The 20,364-nt window shown below is 43.7% G+C and overlaps 1 protein-coding gene across 3 annotated transcripts in view; it reads left to right on the top strand.

Annotated features, from left to right (window-relative positions):
- CHD7 (chromodomain helicase DNA binding protein 7) overlaps window positions 1-20,364 on the top strand; it is a 190,723-nt gene that overhangs the window by 37,166 nt on the left and 133,193 nt on the right. For all 3 annotated transcript variants that reach the window (XM_056854270.1, XM_056854271.1, XM_056854268.1), the window contains one exon: window positions 2,847-4,686. In XM_056854270.1, the coding sequence (XP_056710248.1) occupies window positions 3,022-4,686 (1,665 nt within the window). In that variant the 5' untranslated portion in view covers window positions 2,847-3,021. The remainder of the gene's footprint in view (window positions 1-2,846; window positions 4,687-20,364) is intronic.

The raw sequence follows: 20,364 nt of genomic DNA, 5'->3' as shown, positions 1-20,364 counted from the left end.
TTAAAGGTTCATGTACATGTGTCTGTAAGCTTGGCTGACCTGGAGCTCTTAGACATGTTAACATGTGTTTAAAGACATGTTACCTTGTCCATATTTTTATAGGAAACATCAGTGAAATGCTGGCATAAACACAGCAGCGTAGTTTGCTGAGTGAAGTTTGAGTTGCCTTTATACTCTGAGTAAATATAGTTACTGAAATTAGAATTTCATACATTTCTAATAACTTGAGAATGTCTCATTAAACAGTATTAAAACTGAAGTCCTGCTATAAGAAAACTTCATTTTTGAAGCTGTCGTTGTATCAGCTTGTTTTAAATGACTCAGTGATTTGTGAAAACCTGAGCACTCAAACATTACAAAGTGCAGGGTTTCATTTCCTCATCTCAATGTTGGCTCTGAGGCATTATTTTGAATGTGATATAAGTCATTCAGTTTGCCATTTGCCCCCTCTTCTTGTGAATAGTAACTTTTGAGTGTTCAAAGTCCTTCATGTACAATATCTCATGCTTAAAGCAACCCTGTAAAAGAAGCTGATAGTATTCATTCTCATATTTCAGTGCTGAATGGGGAGAATGACTTGCTTAATATCACCTCTAGTGTCTAAGTTCTCAAACAGTAGGTCAGAGCAGTGGGAAATTATGAGGCCTGCAAAATGGTTGTGGATACTGACTTTCTCAAACTGATGCATTGCAGCTAGGGGTCCCCGTCCCTGCACTTTTTGAGATCCTGTTCAGTTCTGACATCAGTGCCTGAAGCAGCCAAAATTTCATTGCTTTCCAGTTTGGTCCTTTAATGGGTATTTCCCATGGATGGTTAGTTCTTTTCTGCTGTAACTCTCTTCAGCCTGGTCTTTCATATGCATAATTATCACTTGGTTGGTAAACATGCATCTAAACGGGACTGTTTCAAACTTGCTGTAAACTAGAATATTTGGGAGAAGGCTTACAGCCTAGCTGCTTCCTTGACATGCTAACTGAGTATGTGGAGAGGGACTGTGTAGTAGTACCCATGTGAGTACCCAATGAAGTGGTACAGCCCAGAAGCAGGCTTAACACCTCAGTGAGAACTAGGCCTTAGTCTCATGTCAGATTAGATAAAAAATCTTGATGGCATTAGTGTAATATAGGCAGGTATCCAAGAGATACTCATTGGGGAATAGAAGTAAGTTCCTGCCTTCTCCTTACTGGTGCATACTGGGGCAGTGAAGCTGCTGTCTACTTCTGGTCACCCCTCTTCCACTTGCCTGCTTTCTTTAATGTGTGTATGTGGGGGGTAAGGAGGGAATGAAAGAGAAAACAACAGCAGCAAAACAGCCCTTGTGCTGCCTCTGCCTACTCCCATCCCCCATTGCTTGTCAACACGCCCTCTTTCTGGCAGAGATGGATCAGAGTGACAATGGGTGGGATAGGAGAAGGTATTGGCACTTCTCCTGGCTGCTTTCAGCTGGCTTTTTCTGCCCTTCCATCACTGGCCTCCCCCCCCACCCCACCCGCACCCTGGCTGCTGCCTATTCCTTCTTTCCCTTCTGTCTTACCCTCTGCCTTGCCAACATCTTCCTGGCTCACCTAGCAGCAGCACCTCTGCCATCCTCCCCCCACCTTCTTGCCACCTTTACAGTCACTGCTTTGCTCGCTCTGGTGGCTGTCGTGGTTCGTCCTCCTGGTTCGCCCAGTAGTGGTGCCTCCCTGCCATTCCTGCTGTCTTTGCTTTTATATGTGGTTGTTAAAAGTACGCTTAAAATGGCAGATGAGATCTTGTGATGCAGTGTTGTGAGATCTCTGCTTTCCCCCCCCCCTCTGTAAGGTAAAAAAAAATAATTTAAAAATTCCTGTCACCTTTCCCCCATCCACATTTTTGTGCAAACCTGAGGGGAACTCCTAGGTTTGTAGAAAAATCTGCCTTCTCTGTGGATTTAACATTCCTAATCTAGGGCCATGCTCAGAATTAGATCCACTACATAGTACTGCAACCCCACCATCTACCAAGAATGAAACTGGATTACTAGTAAGTATGAGGTTATTTCGAACAAGTAATCATCCCACTTTCAGCAGACTGCTCATTAAAAAGGGCTTAAACTAACTAATCTGTAGTTCTCTACCCCCCATTTCCTCCTTTTAAAAGCATATTTATGTATGTTTTTTCCCTTTTGGGGGGGTACTTGGCAGGGGAGGCCTAGTTCAAAGAAATCTCCATTTCTCTCTGCGTTGCTAAATGAAACTTTCCTTCAAAATCAATAATTAGATTTATTTGTTTAGTTAGTTTGTGTTCCATTATAAAAGTCAGTATCCAGTTTGCAGCTTATTTGCATATCTATTAGGTATCTCTTACTTTTTGTGTAAATACATATTAGTTAAATGTGCAGCAGGACTTTTGAATACTGGAAGAAAAGAACGTTAAACTAGGTGTGTGACTGACTTAGCTCATCGTAGCCCTAGCTGCCGCCGCTTGTTCACTCATCTGATTACTCCGCTCAAGGGAATAAGGTTAAGGACATGCTGTTGGTAACTAGAGCATTTTCAGGGTTTTAGTTCAGCAGATGGGCTGCTTGACTATATTCATACATTTGCCTGCCTGCTGTGGCAGCTGCTTCAGCTGCCTGTTGTGTTCTTTTGTTCTTTTCCATCCAAGAATGGAACACAAGGAAGTATCGTGAATAGATTAATTTAAGGTTACTGTTTCCTTGCTTTCTGGTTTCTTATAATAAAGCTGCAAATGAATATTTCTTAAAATGAAACATTTAAAAGGCTCAAGAGTTGAAATGAGCTGATCTTGGACATGGGAAAAATTGTATTTTAATAGAGCTTGCATTTTATTTTCAACCTAATTTTTAAATTTTTCTTTTTTAGGACTGGTAACAAGAATTTGCCTGACACTCCGTGGTCCAGAAGAATTAAGGAAATATGGAATGACATGAAGGCGATTAGTTGAGGATTAAAGGCTTTGAAGACAAACACCTCAGTGAGGTGAAGCACAGACTAGTATTCTGGTTGTATTTCTGAAACACTGCATGCTGCAACAAAGATGGCAGATCCAGGAATGATGAGTCTGTTTGGAGAAGATGGAAATATTTTCAGTGAAGGCCTGGAAGGCCTGGGGGAATGTGGATATCCTGAAAACACAGTAAATCCTATGGGGCAGCAAATGCCCATTGATCAAGGATTTGCCACTTTACAGTCCCCCCTTCACCATCCTCCAGCTAGTCAAAATCAAGCAAAGTTGTCCCACTTTGATCACTATAATCAGTATGAACAGCAGAAATTGCACCTAATGGATCAGCCCAATAGAATGATGAGTAATGCTCCTGGGAATGGTATAGCATCTCCTCACTCACAGTATCATAATCCTCCAGTTCCTCATGGTGGGGGAACTGGTAGTCAGATGGGAGTATATCCTGGTATGCAGAATGAAAGGCATGGACAACCCTTTGTCGATGGTAGTTCCATGTGGGGGCCACGGGCAGTTCAAGTGCCAGACCAGATAAGAGCACCATACCAGCAGCAGCAACCCCCACCTGCTCAGCAGCCAGCACCAACGCCATCAGGACCTCCTGGACAAGGACATCCTCAGCACATACAGCAGATGGGAAATTACATGGCTCGTGGTGACTTCTCAATGCAACAGCATAGTCAACCACAACAGCAGAGGATGAACCAGTTTTCTCAAAGCCAGGAAAGTCTTAATCAGGGAAATCCTTTTATTGCCACCTCAGGACCTGGCCATATGTCTCATGTGCCCCAACAGAATCCAAGCATGGGGCCTTCTTTACGACATTCAGTGCAGCAATTTCACCACCATCCCCCCACTGCTCTCCATGGAGAATCAGTAGCCCACAATCCCAGATTCTCCCCTAATCCTCCTCAGCAGGGTGCTGTTAGGCCACAAACACTTAATTTTAGTTCTCGGGGCCAGACAGTATCTTCACCTACTATAAACAACTCAGGGCAGTATTCTCGTTATCCTTACAGTAACCTAAATCAGGGATTAGTAAACAATACAGGGATAAATCAGAATTTAGGCCTTACAAATAACACTCCAATGAATCAGTCTGTACCAAGGTACCCAAATGCTGTAGGGTTTCCTTCTACTAGTGGTCAAGGACTAATGCACCAGCAGCCCCTTCATCCTAGTGGCTCACTTAACCAAATGAACACACAAGCTATGCACCCTTCACAGCCTCAGGGAACCTATGCTTCTCCACCTCCCATGTCACCTATGAAAGCAATGAGTAATCCAGCAGGTACCCCTCCTCCACAGGTTAGGCCTGGTAGTGCTGGAATACCAATGGAAGTTGGCAGTTATCCAAATATGCCCCATCCTCAGCCATCTCACCAGCCACCTGGTGCCATGGGAATTGGACAGAGGAGTATGGGTCCTCGGAATATACAACAGAATCGGCCATTCATGGGTATGTCTTCAGCACCACGGGAAATGAGTGGTCACATGAGACCAAATGGCTGTCCAGGAGTTGGCCTTGCTGATCCACAAGCAATACAAGAACGACTGATATCTGGTCAGCAGCATCCCAGTCAGTCATCTTTTCAACAGCAAATGCCAACATGTCCTCCCATGCCGCCTCATCCAGGCATTCATCATCAGTCTTCACCACCACCACATCCCCATCATCAGCCTTGGGCGCAGCTTCATCCATCACCACAGAACACACCACAGAAAGTGCCTGTCCTTCAGGTAAGTAAAATACTGTTGAAAGTATAATTATTGTAAGGTTATTATTCTTAAAACAATTCTGTATTCATGCTTATATATATTGTGATTGTATGGTTTGTTTGTGGCACTGGCACGTAAAGAACTATGGCTTCCCCTGCCCGTGGATGAAAGAGGTATTGTTTTTGTATAAATGGAACTGAAAGGTGTGGAATCCTCCAGTAGGTGATTTGGTACAAAACAGGATTTAAGTCAAAGCCACGTGTGCTTGCTACCATGCAATGTCTGTGAAACTTTGTTTGCTACTTATTTAATCTTTCAGATTCAGGGTTTTTCATCTGGGCTCAGAACGAATTATTTAATTTTGTTAAGCCAAGGAAGAGTGGAGGTAAAACAATAGTTGGAAGCCTCCCTGCCACAGGAAGCAGAGCCAAACACAGTACCTCTTTTCTCATTTTGCAAAAAAAAATTGCAGAAGGGGAATAAAAAGAAATGAAGGGAAACCCCGGGAAAGGAAGGGAGAAAGAAAAGGGGTAACAGTAAGAAGGAAATCACAAGTCTGGATGCTCACTAGTTCTCCTCATTCTCCTGGTAGCTGCAGCTGTTGCACCTAGGGAGAAGCCCCGCCTTCAAAAAGCCCTGCCCACTTACTAAAAAAAGGGGTGCCAGGGGAGGTACTGGTGGACACCATGGTGCCTATAGGTACTACATTGGGGAACCCAGTTCTAGTCTAAGCCCACTGTAGCCAAAGAGTTTAGATCAGAGTAGTTCAGCATAGGATTATAGTAAAAGACTACTATAGTTTGCCAAAGATGCTGAATTTTAGAGCCCCTCTGGGTCTAAAACCTCTATTTATATATGTAACCTTTTGAGAAGCTGTAAGAGACTTGCTTTCTAAAATAACAGTGGAAGCCCCTGAAGTTTATATGTGTTTAAATGAATCACTTGGAACTGAAAGATTCCAGTAGGCTTCTCTGGAACAGATACTTTCCCATCAGAATCATTCTGTGGATTGACAAACTCCTTCTTTTATAAGTCAATTGTAGTTAGTTTACTCTTTAGTTTACCTTGTTAAATATTGCAGCAAATCAAAAAAGTTGTGATGTATTTCCAGTTGGCCACCTTACAAGGTGGATTTTAAATTATTTTTGATGTGGATTTTATTTAAATCAGAATTGTTAGTTCTACCCCAAAAAACTTATCTTTTAAACTTATTCTGGTTATATCTTTGCAATAAATTCAGATTTAATTGGAGTCTCTCAAAATGGAACTAATAACCCTCTTTTGAACCGTGGATCATCTTTGTCAAGAGAGAGCTATGGGAAAAGCAATGTCATCAGTTATATAGCAGTGTAGTTCATGCACTTATGAAATTATTCTGGAGTTCAGGGACATTGGGTATGTCATCAACTGACCTAGGTGGGCGACCTTGTATTTTTAGTTTATGTCTAGGAAGTTCCTGATCTTTGCAATTGGCTCAATACTCATAATTATACGTTTGTAAGCATGTACTTACCAAACATTTTCCTTCTATTTCTTGAAGAACAATGATCAGATCAATAAGTACCACCAGCCCTTGGCCTTTTTGAGATTAATTATTGTTTGTAGGGCAAGGCAGTTAAAAAGGGGCATACTAAAATGGAAAACAGTATAGCAAAAAGAAGCACCCTTCAGTGTTGATTCCAAGAGTCCGGCCTACAAAAATCTGCCATGTCAATGGGTCAGAAAGTAAACTGTATTTGAGGTCCTAAGTAGGGCTGTGCATCTTTCCTCCCAGTATTTTTCGGGTTCAGGTTTAATAAACCTGGAATTTTTCAAAAAATCCAAAAAGCCAAATATAATTGATTCAGTTTTTTTTGAAAAATTTAGGAATTTTAGGTTTATTAAACCAGAACCTGAAAAATATATGGCAAAGAGCTGAATGCTAGGCTCTAGGGAATCCAGTGTTCACTTCTCCACCACTGAGGCCGCCAGTGTATCGCTGCTTGCCGGCTCCGACCTCCATGTGAATGTTGAAGCCAGCAAGCAACGGGGATCTGAGTGCTGGGGTCTTCAGATTGTTCACCACTGCTTGCTGTCACCGACCTTCATGTGGAGGTCAAAGATGGCAGAAAGCAGGGATCTGTACACTGAACACAAGCTTCTACCATTCAGCTCAAAGCCAGCAGGCAGCGGGAATCTGAATGCTGGGGTTTTCTGATTGCTGCTGCTTGCCGACTCCAACCTCTATGTGGAGGTCGAAGCCGGCAGGCAGCAGGGATTTGAACTGGGGCCTTCAGATCCACCGCTCTTGCCAGCTCCAATCTCCACTTGGAGTGCAGAGCCGGCAGGCAGTGGTGACCTGACTCAGATAAATAAGGGGGGGTGGAGAGAAAATGGCGGTAGTGCCAAAGCGGCCCTGAATAATGCCGTGAAAAGTCAGCATTATTTAGGATCTGCTTTCTCGGCTCCCCTTTTTGGGGGTTTTTTCTGGGTCGGCTTTAGCCAAATACACACCCTTAGTCCTAAGTATCATTATCTACAAATAAGCAGCAATCATTTATTATTTTTTGAAATTGTAGCAGTTTTAAATTGGGTTTTTATGGTAATAGCAACTGGTTGTATGTACTTTTATTTGGAAGTTTCTAAAGAGTGGAAACATTTCTTTAAATCTGTCTTTGTTTATGGTTATTTAAATTACCTTTATTTTAAATCATTTCAAACTGCCGCATATATCAGACTTTTCAATGATGCCTTGTATACGTAAAATCATGCTTTGGATAGGAGCTTCATATGTGTATATCCACTCCTAATTTGCTGTGCATTATCAGTGGAAAAAACATTCCAAAGATCTTGCTTGCATTTCATTATTTTTGTTCAATGTGTCCAATGCTGGCTTTATCAGAGAAAGTCCTACAAGACTGACAGGGATGCAGTACCGGAGAGTCAGTGGGATACAGTGATTATACTAGCTAGTTGACTAGCTGAATGTGCTTTCCAAACGAATTCTGTCCACGATCATCGTTTGTCAATTAGATTTAGTCCTGGATAGAGTTCTTGTTTTAATCACTGTATGTGTTACACGCCCAGTTAAAAATTCAACAGGAACCTCAGTGGCTAGGTTTCTACAAATCCTGAGGGAAATCCCATGTTTGCAGAAAAACCTGAAGTGTTTAAAAGCAGTGTCTGCACATGTATAGACCACAAAAAATAGGAGTGGCATATTGGGTCCCTGGAGCAAACCAGAATGCCATGTAAAAATGTGATGGCTCTAGCCACCTCAAAGAAGCAACAATGAGAAGCTGGAGCTAGCTATGACTTGACTTCCTTGCACCTTTACTGTGGGTAGTAAGACTGGAAAGGTGGAATGGGCAGGAGGAGGAAGGAAGAGAACACAGATCAGAAAGAAACAATTGGGGTTGATAAGAGTGGGCAGAGAGGAAAGTCTGAGCAGACAGAGGAATAAGCAGATGGGTGGGGGAGTGCAGCTGGATAGACTGCCAAGCAGCTACACAAGGGGGAAAAGGAGGTAGGGAAGACCAGGTAGTTGTGTGGAAGAGACAATCAGAGAGCATGGGGGGGGGGCTATGGGGCTTGCATGGGAGGTGAGGATTTCTGCTCCTCTTGAATTCCTGTCTTCATTTTAAGTGATATATTAAAAACTGAATACAGTGAAGCATTGTGATCTGGGTGCTTCCCCATAGCCCTTCTGCTGCCTCTGAAACAGCAGAGGGCGTTTGAGTTTCCTAACCATAGCACATGAAAATAGAAAAGACAATTTTTGTGTAAATTCGTAGTTTTTTTGACAGAAACTCTCATACAGTCTCAATAGGGCTAGCAGCGTATTTGGCTATCACAGTGGTGCACAACTTGGCAGCTAGATGAGTTATAGTGGATCTTGAATGGAACTAAGTGGGCTGCCACGTGGTGGCTGTTGACTCTGCTTAGGGGTGGTCTGAACACTTGCAACTAATCTCCTACCCACTCCTATGACAACAACTATGACGGTTTAGACTACAGTAACGTAACATTCTGTGGAAAGAAGAAAATGGTTCCTCTTTAGTAATAAATCAGAGCCCTCTTCTAGCTTCTACCATTCAGCTCTCTGGCATGAGAAATTCCTGGGTATTTGGGAGAAGTGCCAGGAGACGGTAGAGTTTGGGGATGTAATGTCATATCCACATCAAGGGGGAGCTTGTTCACCACCTCCCCTTTCTGTGAGGTCACTTCTTCCCACCAAATTGAGTTTTAAATTTAAATTATATGCCTCATGTCACTTCCCCCTCCCTTTTTCTTCCTCTGTACATGACTTAGAGGCTTCTGCATGCATTTGTATGTCATATCGCTTTGATCCCAAATATTGTGCTGGTATAAGTGGCTGATATCCAGCTATGTTCCGCTCAACCTGAAATAACCTTTAAAAAATCCTCTTCAGGCTTTCCTTGCTATTAAAGAGAGAAATCCACTCACAACACCCCTAGGAGGATGCCAGCCAAAAGCAGTTCCATCGTTCTCTCAATCCCAAACTGACCTTTGGTCTTTAGTGTCAATAAAAGTGACAATCGTTTTCTCCTGGTCTGAACTGCATGCCATAAAGTAAAGCAAGGGGTCCTCACCCTTTCTAAGTCTGTGGGTACCTTTGGAATTCCAACGCAGTGTTGCAGATGTGGCTGCCACAAAATAACTGCGAAAGGAGATAGGGCAGAGCCAGCCATAAAATGACTGCTGCAGCTTACCTTCAGTTACACATTGAAGATCTTTGTACTCTGGTGGTAGCTTGTCCCAAAGCCTTACCTGGCTCTGCACGCTTTCTAAAAACACTTGGCAGATGCCCATGGGCACCATGCTGGGGACCCTTGCTCTAAAGGGCTACAGAGGGTGGATGCTCTGACTCCCATTTTTCTTTGATTCTATGATATATTAAAGAGTCCACCCTCAAAAGCTGCAATTTACTCCAGGTGAACTGATCGCTGGATATTAGTAGTAATTTTGGGGAAACTCCTGGCCCCACCCAGAGGTTGGTAACCCTGCCAGGAAGTGAATGTATGGGTATCAGTTATTGGAACTTGGGAGAAGCTATGTGGAATAGATGTAAGCTGTATGCTGTACTGGAATTATAAGTAAGCAGAAAGAGGAATGGAACTGAAGATGGTCACCGAAATGGAAAATTCTAGAGGACCGTCTTCCAATCTTCGGCTACCCTTCTCTTCCGCAGCGCCGGGCATCTCAGACGCTATTTGGGACATGCTTTGTAGATTTGAATTTTGGACTTATATATATTGATACAGGACACAAATGATGGTGCTTAGATCAGTGTATATAATATTTGCTATACTTACCTGCATTATACATTGTCACATCAGTAATTTGTTTATACTTGTTTGCACTTACTGTGAGCATGTCTCTTTAAGAAACAGTGGAAGAGATGAAGGTCTGCCTATGTTGGTATATATGACTTTTTACCTAGTGTTCAGAAGTTGTAGGTGTGTGCTTAGTCTCAATGAGCTCCCAGCTCAACAGGCCTGCAGAAAAGGCGTGACCCTCTTGGCACAAGCTGAAGGGCAAGAATATGAGGGCTCTCAGCCTGGGGCGTACAGCTGGGGCCCTGCCATTGTAGCCAAACAACTGGAGATCTGAGTATATAGAGAGGAAAAGCCACATCAGCCATATACCTCACAAGAGCAACTCCAATATAGAACAGTACCTACTAGACGATGCTAATTAACACCTTCACAGCTGAACCTTCTTCTGCTACTTTGTGAACCACCTTGAATCTTGGAAGGTAAAGGGGACCAGCGATACATTTTAAAGGACAAGGCTCTTAGTCTGGGGATGCACAATGACTGGTTTGCCTCTCCTGGAAAGAGTGTTTCAGCAGTTACATAAATGGTTACTGACATAGAATTACACCTATTGAACAATGGTGACATCAACACGCCACACCCTGTTCTATTGTATCAGTTTCTGTATCCGTATTTCAGTGCAAGTGGGAGCGGTATGCATCAAAGAATTTCTGTGGTAAGGAAGCTTGCTGCCTACCTAACCTCTGTATCCTCCCAAGTGTTGTTGAGGCAAGAGACCTTATTAGCTCCACTTGTATACTTAACACTATGTAATACCAGATCACTAAGGCACAAAACTGCATGAGATGTTACAGGAAGAGGTTGCAGTAGAGGCGTGGAATTGGAAACTCCTTGAATCTATTAAAAAGATCACCCCTCAACGATCTCTCCTGCCCTTGGGTCGAAAGCCAGCTCCCTGGTTTACCATGGAGCTGGGTGATCTAAAAAGGGTGAGATGTGTACAATGACACTGGTGGAGAACTCATACTGAATCTGACAGATCTCACTAAGACCTCTGAGGCAGCAGTGACAGTGGCTAAGAAAAGAAGTGTTATTACTGTTGGTGGAGATCTGAACTGCTGCCTGGCTGCTGTGGTTAAATTGAAACTAAACTCTGGAAAGACCGAAGTCTTGAAGGACATTACACTCCCCACTTTCGATGTGGTTCAGCTGACACTTGCTGAATCAGTTAAGAGCCTTGGGAGGCGCTTAACATTATTACCGGAGAAGAAAGTTAATACAGTTGCAAAAATTCTTCCAATTCAGCCTAGCTCGAAAAATAGCCCCTTACCTTGAGAAGGATAATTGGCCACCTGGATGCAAGCCATGGTGACATCAAGACTAGACTACTGTAACGCACTGTACATTGCTCTCCCCTCAAAGTCAATTTGAAAACTCCAGTTAGTGCAGAATGCCACAGCTCAGCTACTATTGAGAGCTAGATGGAGCATACAGTCTCTTCTACAGTCACTCCACTGGCTGTCCATCAGTTACCTGGCTTAACTTAAAGTATTGGTTGTTATACACTAAGTCCTTCATGGCCTTGGATCCTCATATCTGTGAAACGGTCTCTCCCCCTGTGCTCCACCATGACAGCGTTGCTCATCCGAGCAGGGCCTTCTGCAGGTGCGAACCTGCAGATGGGCAAATCAATAAATGCCCGTACATGTGACTTCTCTGTTGTGCCCCCCCCCCTTGTGGAATGGCCTGCTGGAGGAGGTCAGGAAGGCTCCCACTTTCCTGGCTTTCTGGAAACTATGCAAAACTGAATTATTCAAGAGCCTTTTCTACTCAGGCAATAGGGTAGCACTGTACAAAAGGCTTTATGAAGTTACTTGGATAAATTATTGGGGACTGTGGTCTGTACTACTGTGTATAGTTTGCTATGGGTTGGATCCTATTATGTAATTTTGCATCATTTAATGTGTCATGTTAACACTTATGATTTTCTTCAGTTCTATTTTAGACTTCTGGTTGGTTCTGCAACCCACCCAAATCCTATTACATTGTTTATTGAATGTCTCATCTTGTTGATTGTATCAACATACACTCTGTTTTCTGGCTTGAGCCCAAATGAGGGAGGCGGACTATAAATAACAAATAAAATAAATTTTAAAAATTGACAGATTTGTTATTTGAGACTACGGTGGATGATCAGGAGTAGCTGGGAAAGGTAGAGGGGTACCTAGAAGACCAGCAATATATAAAGAGGTCTTGCTCCTAGGATATAGCTATTATTTTTGAAGAATGTGGGGTTTTGGAGTTCAGTATGGCAACATACTATGGAAAGAGGAAAACTGTTCCTTAGCAAGACTTGCCTTTCTGGTTAGAACTCAGTACCTTCTTCTGCCAGGGGTATACCATGGGTACCAGGCTAGGAGATTCTCATTTTAGTGGAAGATTCAGTCATTAGACATGTAGAGGAGTAATATGATAAATGGTAACTTACATACTTGGTAGTGGAGATCATGCCCATAAACACACAAATGGAAGAATGAATGTGCTTTTTACAGCCCATTGAAATAAAAATCACATCCAGAAAATACATTAAGAAAGGCTCAAAATATTAAGTGTTTGTGTGTGAACACTATAAACCTCAAATCCAGGATAGGAGAGTTAAATTACCTGATATTAGAAGATGACACAGATATAATGAGAATCTCGCCATTTTACTGGGTTTATAATTAATCGAATACAATTATCTAAACAATTTATAGAAGGGACAGAGTAAGTTACATTGCTGTAGTGTTGTTTTGTATGCCAATGATGGAATTTAGGGCAATTTATTAGAAAGCTTAGGAAGAGCAAAATCATTCAAAGAAGCAATGCCATTAGAAGTATTAGGCTAAAACAGTAAAATATCTCAGAGAACGTCCATCCATTCTTGACCAAAGCTGTGATGAATATCTCCAGAGAGAAATGTAGGGAAACCGCAAAAGAAGAAAATACTGTAGTGACAGGTAACTTCAGATAACCCAACAGTAATGATCCAGATTTATCGGGTTCATGGCAAAGTGCAAAAGTTCTATATAAGGCAAATGATTGTGTTTTAGATGAAATGACAAGAATGTGATTGCTGGTTTAATACTGAGCAGCTAAAAATGTGATGCAAAGACTCTTAGGAACAGCAGCTGTGATCAAATGAAACTTTTATGTGAGCAGAAAATTTTCTAGAAAGTTCAACATGTTTGCATTTATTTTCAGAAGGATCCCCCCCAAAAAAAACCAATTAAAAGTAAGTTGAAGGTAAACTAAAGAAAATACATTTATTTATTAAAATATTGATGTGTGTGTTTAAAGTCTTGTCAAGTCACATCCAACTTAAAGCAACTCCAAGGGGGTTTCAAGGCAAGTGAGAAGCAGAGGTGGTTTGCCACTGCCTTCTCCTGCCAAGTCTTCCTTGGTCTCCACTTCCAAGTACTGACCCTGCTTAACTTCTGAAAACCAATGAGATTAGGCTATACCATGCCACCTTCCATCCCAAAATATTGATAGACCTGTCTTTTCCCAATGTTGGGACCTGAAGGAGGTAGTGGTCAAATTTTAAAACATCTAAAATTCTGTAACAATCAGCACAATTAAAGCATTCTTTAATTGGAAGAGAAGACAACTTATTCTGTGAATGATCTGTAGTGTAGACAATGTCTGTCTTTTATTTGATTTCTAAAACCTGAATTAATACAGGTAGTACTGTCTCATAAATTCCTATGTGGATGTTCACCTGTGAGATATGTGAATAGTTTTCTTCTGGGTAATGCAATGATTAATCAGCCAATATGTCATAGGTTAACAAATGCACAGCTTCCCAGTGCCTGATGTCCTATTGTTTTAATGTATTTATTAAAACATTTATACCTTTTCTTTCCTCATGGTTCAAATGTCAGGGATATTTGATAAGTTGGATAGAAATCAATCCATATATGAAAAACCATATCCCATGGACAGGTTTCAGCAATGTACAAGTCTATTCCCTTAAGGCAGGGCTCCCCAACCTTTTAGAGCCTATGGGCACCTTTGGACTTCTGACACAAGTTGTTGAGCACACCTGCAAAATGGCTGCCATGAGAGGCAGAGCCAGACACAGGAAGTCAAAGTGCAGAGGAGAAGAGGGGCAATGAAATAAACTGGGAAAGAGGATTAAGAGAATAAAACCAACACTGTGCTGGCAGCTGTTGCTGAAGCAATGCTGTTTGCATCTGCACAGACAAAAGCCATGCTGAGCAAGAGCCCCACCTGGCCCTACCCACTTTCTGAAAATACTTGGCAGGCACCAGGTTATGTGTCATTGCAAGTCATGGTGTCCACGGTCACCTTGTTGAAAACCGTTGCTCTAAGGCAGGGGTGGGGAACCTTTTTCCTGCCAAGGGCCATTTGCACATTTATGACATCATTCAGGGGCCATACCAGGTGTAGATCTGCCGGTGTGTGTGGGGGGAAAGAGGCGAGGGTTGCCAGGTCTCCAACCACCACCTGGAGGTTGACAACCCCAGGGGAGGCCACACAGAGAAGGCCTGCAGGGTGCCCCACTCCCCACTCCCAGGCGGAAGGGCAGCCAGCAGTGGGCCCGAGCAAACGAGGTGCCAGGGAGGCGCAGCCCACAGTTGATCGGTAAGGGAGGAAGGAAAACAGAAAGAGGAAAAGGGAGGGAGAGAGAAAGGGAGAAAGAAATGGAGAGAGAGGGAGAAAGAAAGAAAAGGACGGAGGGAGACAAAGAAAAGGACGGAGGGAGACAAATACAGAGACAGAAAGAGGGGGAGAAAGGAGAAAGAATGACAGAAAAAGAGGAAGAAAAGAGAAAAGCCTTCCCTCCCACACACACACCCGCGCACGCTGGCCCCACGCGACCGGGCCCTAGCCTCCCCTGCCCACACAAACCCGGCGGCGCACAGAGCCCTGTGCGACCGGACCCCAGTCTCCATGCCCTCTCCTCCCCAGAGTCCAAAAAAGGCCCCCTCCAAAGCCCAATCGGCTCCTGCATGCATTCTCTGCCGCTGGGAGCCGCCAGCCTCTTTCCCACTCCCTCTCGGTGCTCAACAGCCGACAGTCGGCGAGAGGAGGTCCAAAGGGCGCCGCTGTAAGCCGTGGTGCCAGGAACACCCTCTGGGAGGGCTGGCCTGCGCCTCGCCTCTGCAGCAGGGTCCCAGAGCTCCCGAGGGCCACAAAAAATGTCCTCGGGGGCCGCATATGGCCCCCGGGCCTGAGGTTCCCCACCCCTGCTCTAAGGTTACACTTAGGACAGAGAAAAATTAACTTGTATTACAAATAGAAGTGTCTGAAAATACTTTAAGGACTGCCTTCTCCCATATGAATCTACCCATCCACTCCGTTCATATTTGGAAGTCATGCTTCAGGTGAGTCTGCCATCTGAGGCTATACAGGTGGCAACCCTAGAAAAAGGGCCTTCTCGATTGTCGCACCAAAACATTGGAAATCTCTCCCCAGGGATATATATTTGTCTCCCTCTGTTGTTATCATCCCTCAACTGATGAAGACTTTTTTGTTTGTTTGTTGTATGCCTAGTAAAATTGATTTTATTGATACTTCATTTTAAATGCTGTTTTAGTGCTGAAGTGTTTTAATGTTTTGATTTTTGCCGCCTTGGGAGACTCTGCTTGGGTGGAAAGGCAGCATAAAAGTGTTTCAGATAAAATATATACATTTAATGTTCTTGTTGCTAGGTCTCTAGACTCTTACCTGTTCATATATATACATTTATCTTGTATATTTTGGAAGTTTAAAATATGTCTCAAGAGTTTAGAAAGAAACAGAATTGTTGCCTACCAGTTCTCTGAACAGTCAAGACATTTCCAGAGGATCTTATCAGCATTGAAAAGCACAAGAGAAAACAATACAGAAAAAGATTTTTGCTAAGTATTTTGAGATCTCTGTATGTGTTTGGCTTTTATTGTGCGCATATAATCTGCAGCTAAACTTTCAGTTTATAAAGTTGAACTCGCGCAATCCATCCTTGTATATAAGCTACTTAGTAAATGTTGAAGAATCTCTTCCCTTTTTTGTGTCTTTCAATACGATTTCTGATGGTATTGATCATTACCAATACCAATCAATATCAGTTTTGTTGCACGTCTTTTTCATTTGCAGTAGGAGGGGTTGATAACCCTGTTCTGTATGTTTACTTGGAAGCTACTCCTATACAAGTGTGGCCTGTGATGTTTACCTTTGCACAACTTGTGTTCTTTCCAGAAAGGAAGAAAAGTTGCTGCTGTGCCCTCCAGCTCTTCCTATTCAGTTGTGGTGGCTAGTTTTGCAAAGTCATAGAAGGCACCTTCAAGGTATCTTCTGTCACATTCTTTGCCCCTCCCCTCAACAAGAGCAACCCCTATTGAGGGGTCAGTTGGTTTGGTGGAGGAGGGTGTAGAAGCAACTGTTTCTCTTCCTGAATAAAGCATGAGGTGAGCTAGGGTTGTGATCCTTATGCAGTTACATGAGACTTGATTAGGAGTGGACACACATAGTACACGTGTCTAAGGAATTCTCACACACCTTTAGTTTGGGCTCTCCCCTCTTGTGTTGATGCATGTATTATTTAAGCCAATACTTCATCATTACTGTTGCTATACACCATACGATTTATGAAAAATTAATATATATTCTGTGTTTCGTTTAATACTGGAACTAGATTTTGTTTTAATTCTGTACGAAGTGTATCTATGATGTAACTTGGATTTTTTCTGTTAAAGCTTGTATTTGTGTGATTGAGAGCCTGTAGCTGGATTAATGATGGGAAATCCTTTTCCTTTCTTCCTTTCCATTCTCATCAACATTTTGTAAAAAACCAGAGTAACTAAATTTATTGCTATAAATATTGAATTGGAGTTTGAATGGCAGTTTATATGCCCTTTTTCAAAATGTTTGTTAAAAATTATTTTTTTGAACACATAACTTTTGTAAAACTACAGTTAGAAGTATTCTATCACAGGTTGAAAAAAGTATTTTTGCCATTATCTCACCACAAGAAGGACTGAAGTCAGTCTACACAATTAACATAAAAATAATTCTGCAACAGTAAGTAGATGTGGTAAACGGCAGCATCACCTGGCCTGTTCCTGAGCTTTGCTCTAAAGCAGGGGTCCTCAAACTTTTTAAACGGGGCCAGTTCTCCTACTGAGGCTACAGCGTCTTGATTAGTGGGTTATTTCCTCCCTTCATCCGGGTAGGCAGGACCAAGATCTTTCTTCTTCCTGTCTTCCCATTGGTGGGAAATAGCCTGCAAACTCTCAGTTCCGTCCTGCCTCGTAAGGGTACGCAGGCTTGTGAGCTCATCTCTGTGCTCACTGTTAATCTCTAGTTATCTTCAAACGTTTATTCAGCTCCTTTGGTGCAGTTTTCGTTCTGTGACTCGTCTTACCTGTCGTCGTTTCTCCCCGGTTTGTCTCCCCTTGTTATGAGGGTGTTTGGAGGGGGTTTTTTGTCTCCGGTTTTATTCTCTCCGGAGATTTAAAATGGCCGACACAACTCCTGAGAGAGAGGACGATCTCCTCTCAGTGACTGATTACCAGGTTAATCTGGTGAAGTCGGCCCCTAAGAACCCCGAGGCTTCCAATGCCCGCAATTGCGGTGTTTTAGGAAACGGGTCTTGCCCACCCGGTGCAGTGTTTGGTTTACGTTACATCGTAATTTATGATCGTTCAAAAATTTTGTCAGTTTAGTCTGTTGTCTGTTTGTGCATTACATGTTGTTTTCACCAAAGGAGACTCATTCCTGTTATTGGCACCTTAGCAAGTATGAACTGAGAGTTTGCAGGCTATTTCCCACCAATGGGAAGACAGGAAGAAGAAAGATCTTGGTCCTGCCTACCCGGATGAAGGGAGGAAATAACCCACTAATCAAGACGCCTTCGCCTCAGGAGAGAAGGAGCATTCATGGTGAGTAAACAATGCTCCGTTCACTGTCCCTCAAACACTGTTGGGGGCCAGCGCCCCCCCCCCCCCCCGCCCAAACGGGAAGGCAGCCAGGCGCCCAGGCAAAGAAAAGTTAACTTGCTGCAGGAGGATGTGCCGCCCCTCCCCCAGGTGCCTCTCCATGGCCGACACTCCCCCTTCGCTGGGCTGAGAGACCCCCCCGCTGCCGCGCGCCCTCCTGTCCCGCCTCCTGGAGCGGGAGGCGGGCTGGGCTGGCCCCCTGCTTGGCAAAGAGCACCTGAGGGGAAGGGGAAAGGGCGCGGGAGGAGGCCGGCAGGAGATGGGGGTCTCTCAGCCCTCTCCTCCCCGGAGGCGCCGCCACCCAAGCCCCCGCGCAGGCCTCCGGCGCCCGCTCGCCCACCTCGCTCCTGCTCGGCTTGCAGGCAGACGGAGATGTTCTTCTTCCAGCCCGGCATGGCTCCTTCAGGGCTGCGGCTGCTGTGGCGAGGGGCACATTGCAGTCCGAGGCAGCGCCTCCCGTCCCCCGAGCCACGCGCGCGCCTGGGGAAAGGAAGGCGGTGGCGGCTCCTCAGGGCAGCTGCTGCAGGGAAGGTGCAGAGGCGGCTGCGGCTCCCGGGTCGGCGCTCCGCTGCTGCCGACGCTTTATACGGCGAACGGCCACCTTAGTTTGGGGAAGGGACGGGCGCGGCGGCAGCTCCGGAAGGAGGAGGGGGCCAGGTTCAGGACCCCGCAGGCCATAGTTTGAGGACCCCTGCTCTAAAGCCTGATCGTGGTAAATTTAGGTGTGTCATCTATAACTACTGCTCTAATTGAAGTTAACACTCATAATTAGAGGTATTCAGATTTGGGTATACTGAAGCCAAAAAATATTAGTATTCCTGATATCCCCAAATTCCAATCCTGGGATGGTATTCAGACTCAAGTTTTTTTCGGAATCCAAAATTATTCAGCTCTATTATAGCCTATGGGGAAGTTTTCTGGGCGGGCAGGGTTTTAAACTAGAGACACCAAATTTGCAGCAGACTGCTGGTGCCTCTCCACAGAAGAACCCTCATGTTTCAAGAAGATTGAATCAAGGGTCCAGTTTTATGGACCCCCAAAGTAGGTGCCCCCATCCTCCATTGTTTCCAAATGTGGGGACAGTCTTTTTTCTCTAGGGCAAAAGCAAAGAGGCATGACTACAGCAACCAAAGGTCAATGCCTCCTATGCCGAGAACCAACACAAACCAGAGAATCCCAGAAGGGTATTTTTGTTTCGTTTTTTGGATTTGTTTTAGAACAAGGGCAAACCACAGAGGCCCAGCACAATGGGGGGGCACTTTTTGCAAACCAAGCAAAATCAAGGGCAATATACAGAAGCCCAGCAGAACCAAGGGCAATACACAGAAGCCCAGCAAAACCCAAGGCCGCTGGCAGAGCAAGCCCAACAGTAATAATGTCAAACCAGAGAAAATCTCCAATAAAAACCTGAAGGTGCAGAACAAATGGCAATGTACAGAATGCCCAGAACCCACTGTAGCATTGCAAGAGCAACAGAACCAAAGTGAAACCACGCAGAACAAATCCAAGCACTGAGCAACGCTGTAAAAACCACAAAGGGGACACAAAGCAACTTTGGCAAAGAAAAAGAAAAAACTCATGAAACTATCAGACACCTGCAATTGACACAAGCAGGCTGGCAAGCCCATAGAACCCCCCCACACACACACACAAAAAGGTGGAGGAGAAACAAACAGTCCCTGGGAGCCTGCAAACGCTGGCTCCCGATCTTCCTGGTAAATCCTGAATATTTCTAGGATTTTTCGGCACTCCAAAAAATTTCCAGATATATTTGGGATGCCAAATATACCCCAAAATACCAATAAGGTATTTTCAGGCATGTTTTCAGTTTGGGTGTATCTAAATGCTGAGCCTATTCATGATTGGCATTCATTCTGCTTTGATAACAAGTGTGTCCCTACTGTCACCCAATTCAGAAACACAGTAGATTGTCTCCAGTCCTCCACAATTAAAACCTCAAACTGTCTGTAGCCCTTCTTCATCTTTTCAGCCGTATAGTTTAAAGGAGAGACTTTAAGGGGAGAGGGCTGCATTGGGAATTATCTGCCATTCGGATGAACATATGGTTAAGAGCATAAGCTATTACCCTACCAGTGATTTTGCTATATGGCCTCAGAAGTCCTTATCTCAGTTTCCATTCCTGAAAACGTCAGTAATATGAGACAATATTGACTTGCTTTAAGGAATAGTTTTAAGAAAATGCAAGTGAAACACTCAATAAATATAAATGCTAATCATTATTATGGTTTGAGCTTGCATTTTTCAACTTTTCTCAGATCTTGAAGGGCAGAGGGAAGTAGAGAGACACAGAACTGCTCCCTTCTGTAAAAGGAAAACTTCATGTTGACCAAATGCTGTAGATTCACTTCATCACAGCTAACAGTGATAGAATTACACTTTCATGAATGGTTAGCTTTGTATATGCAGCCTTGGAGGAA

This window comes from Euleptes europaea, chromosome 8, assembly GCF_029931775.1.
Source record: "Euleptes europaea isolate rEulEur1 chromosome 8, rEulEur1.hap1, whole genome shotgun sequence".
Classification (NCBI taxonomy): domain Eukaryota; kingdom Metazoa; phylum Chordata; class Lepidosauria; order Squamata; family Sphaerodactylidae; genus Euleptes; species Euleptes europaea.
The sequence above is the reverse complement of the archived record's forward strand: the minus strand, read 5'-3'. Positions and strand labels throughout refer to the sequence as shown.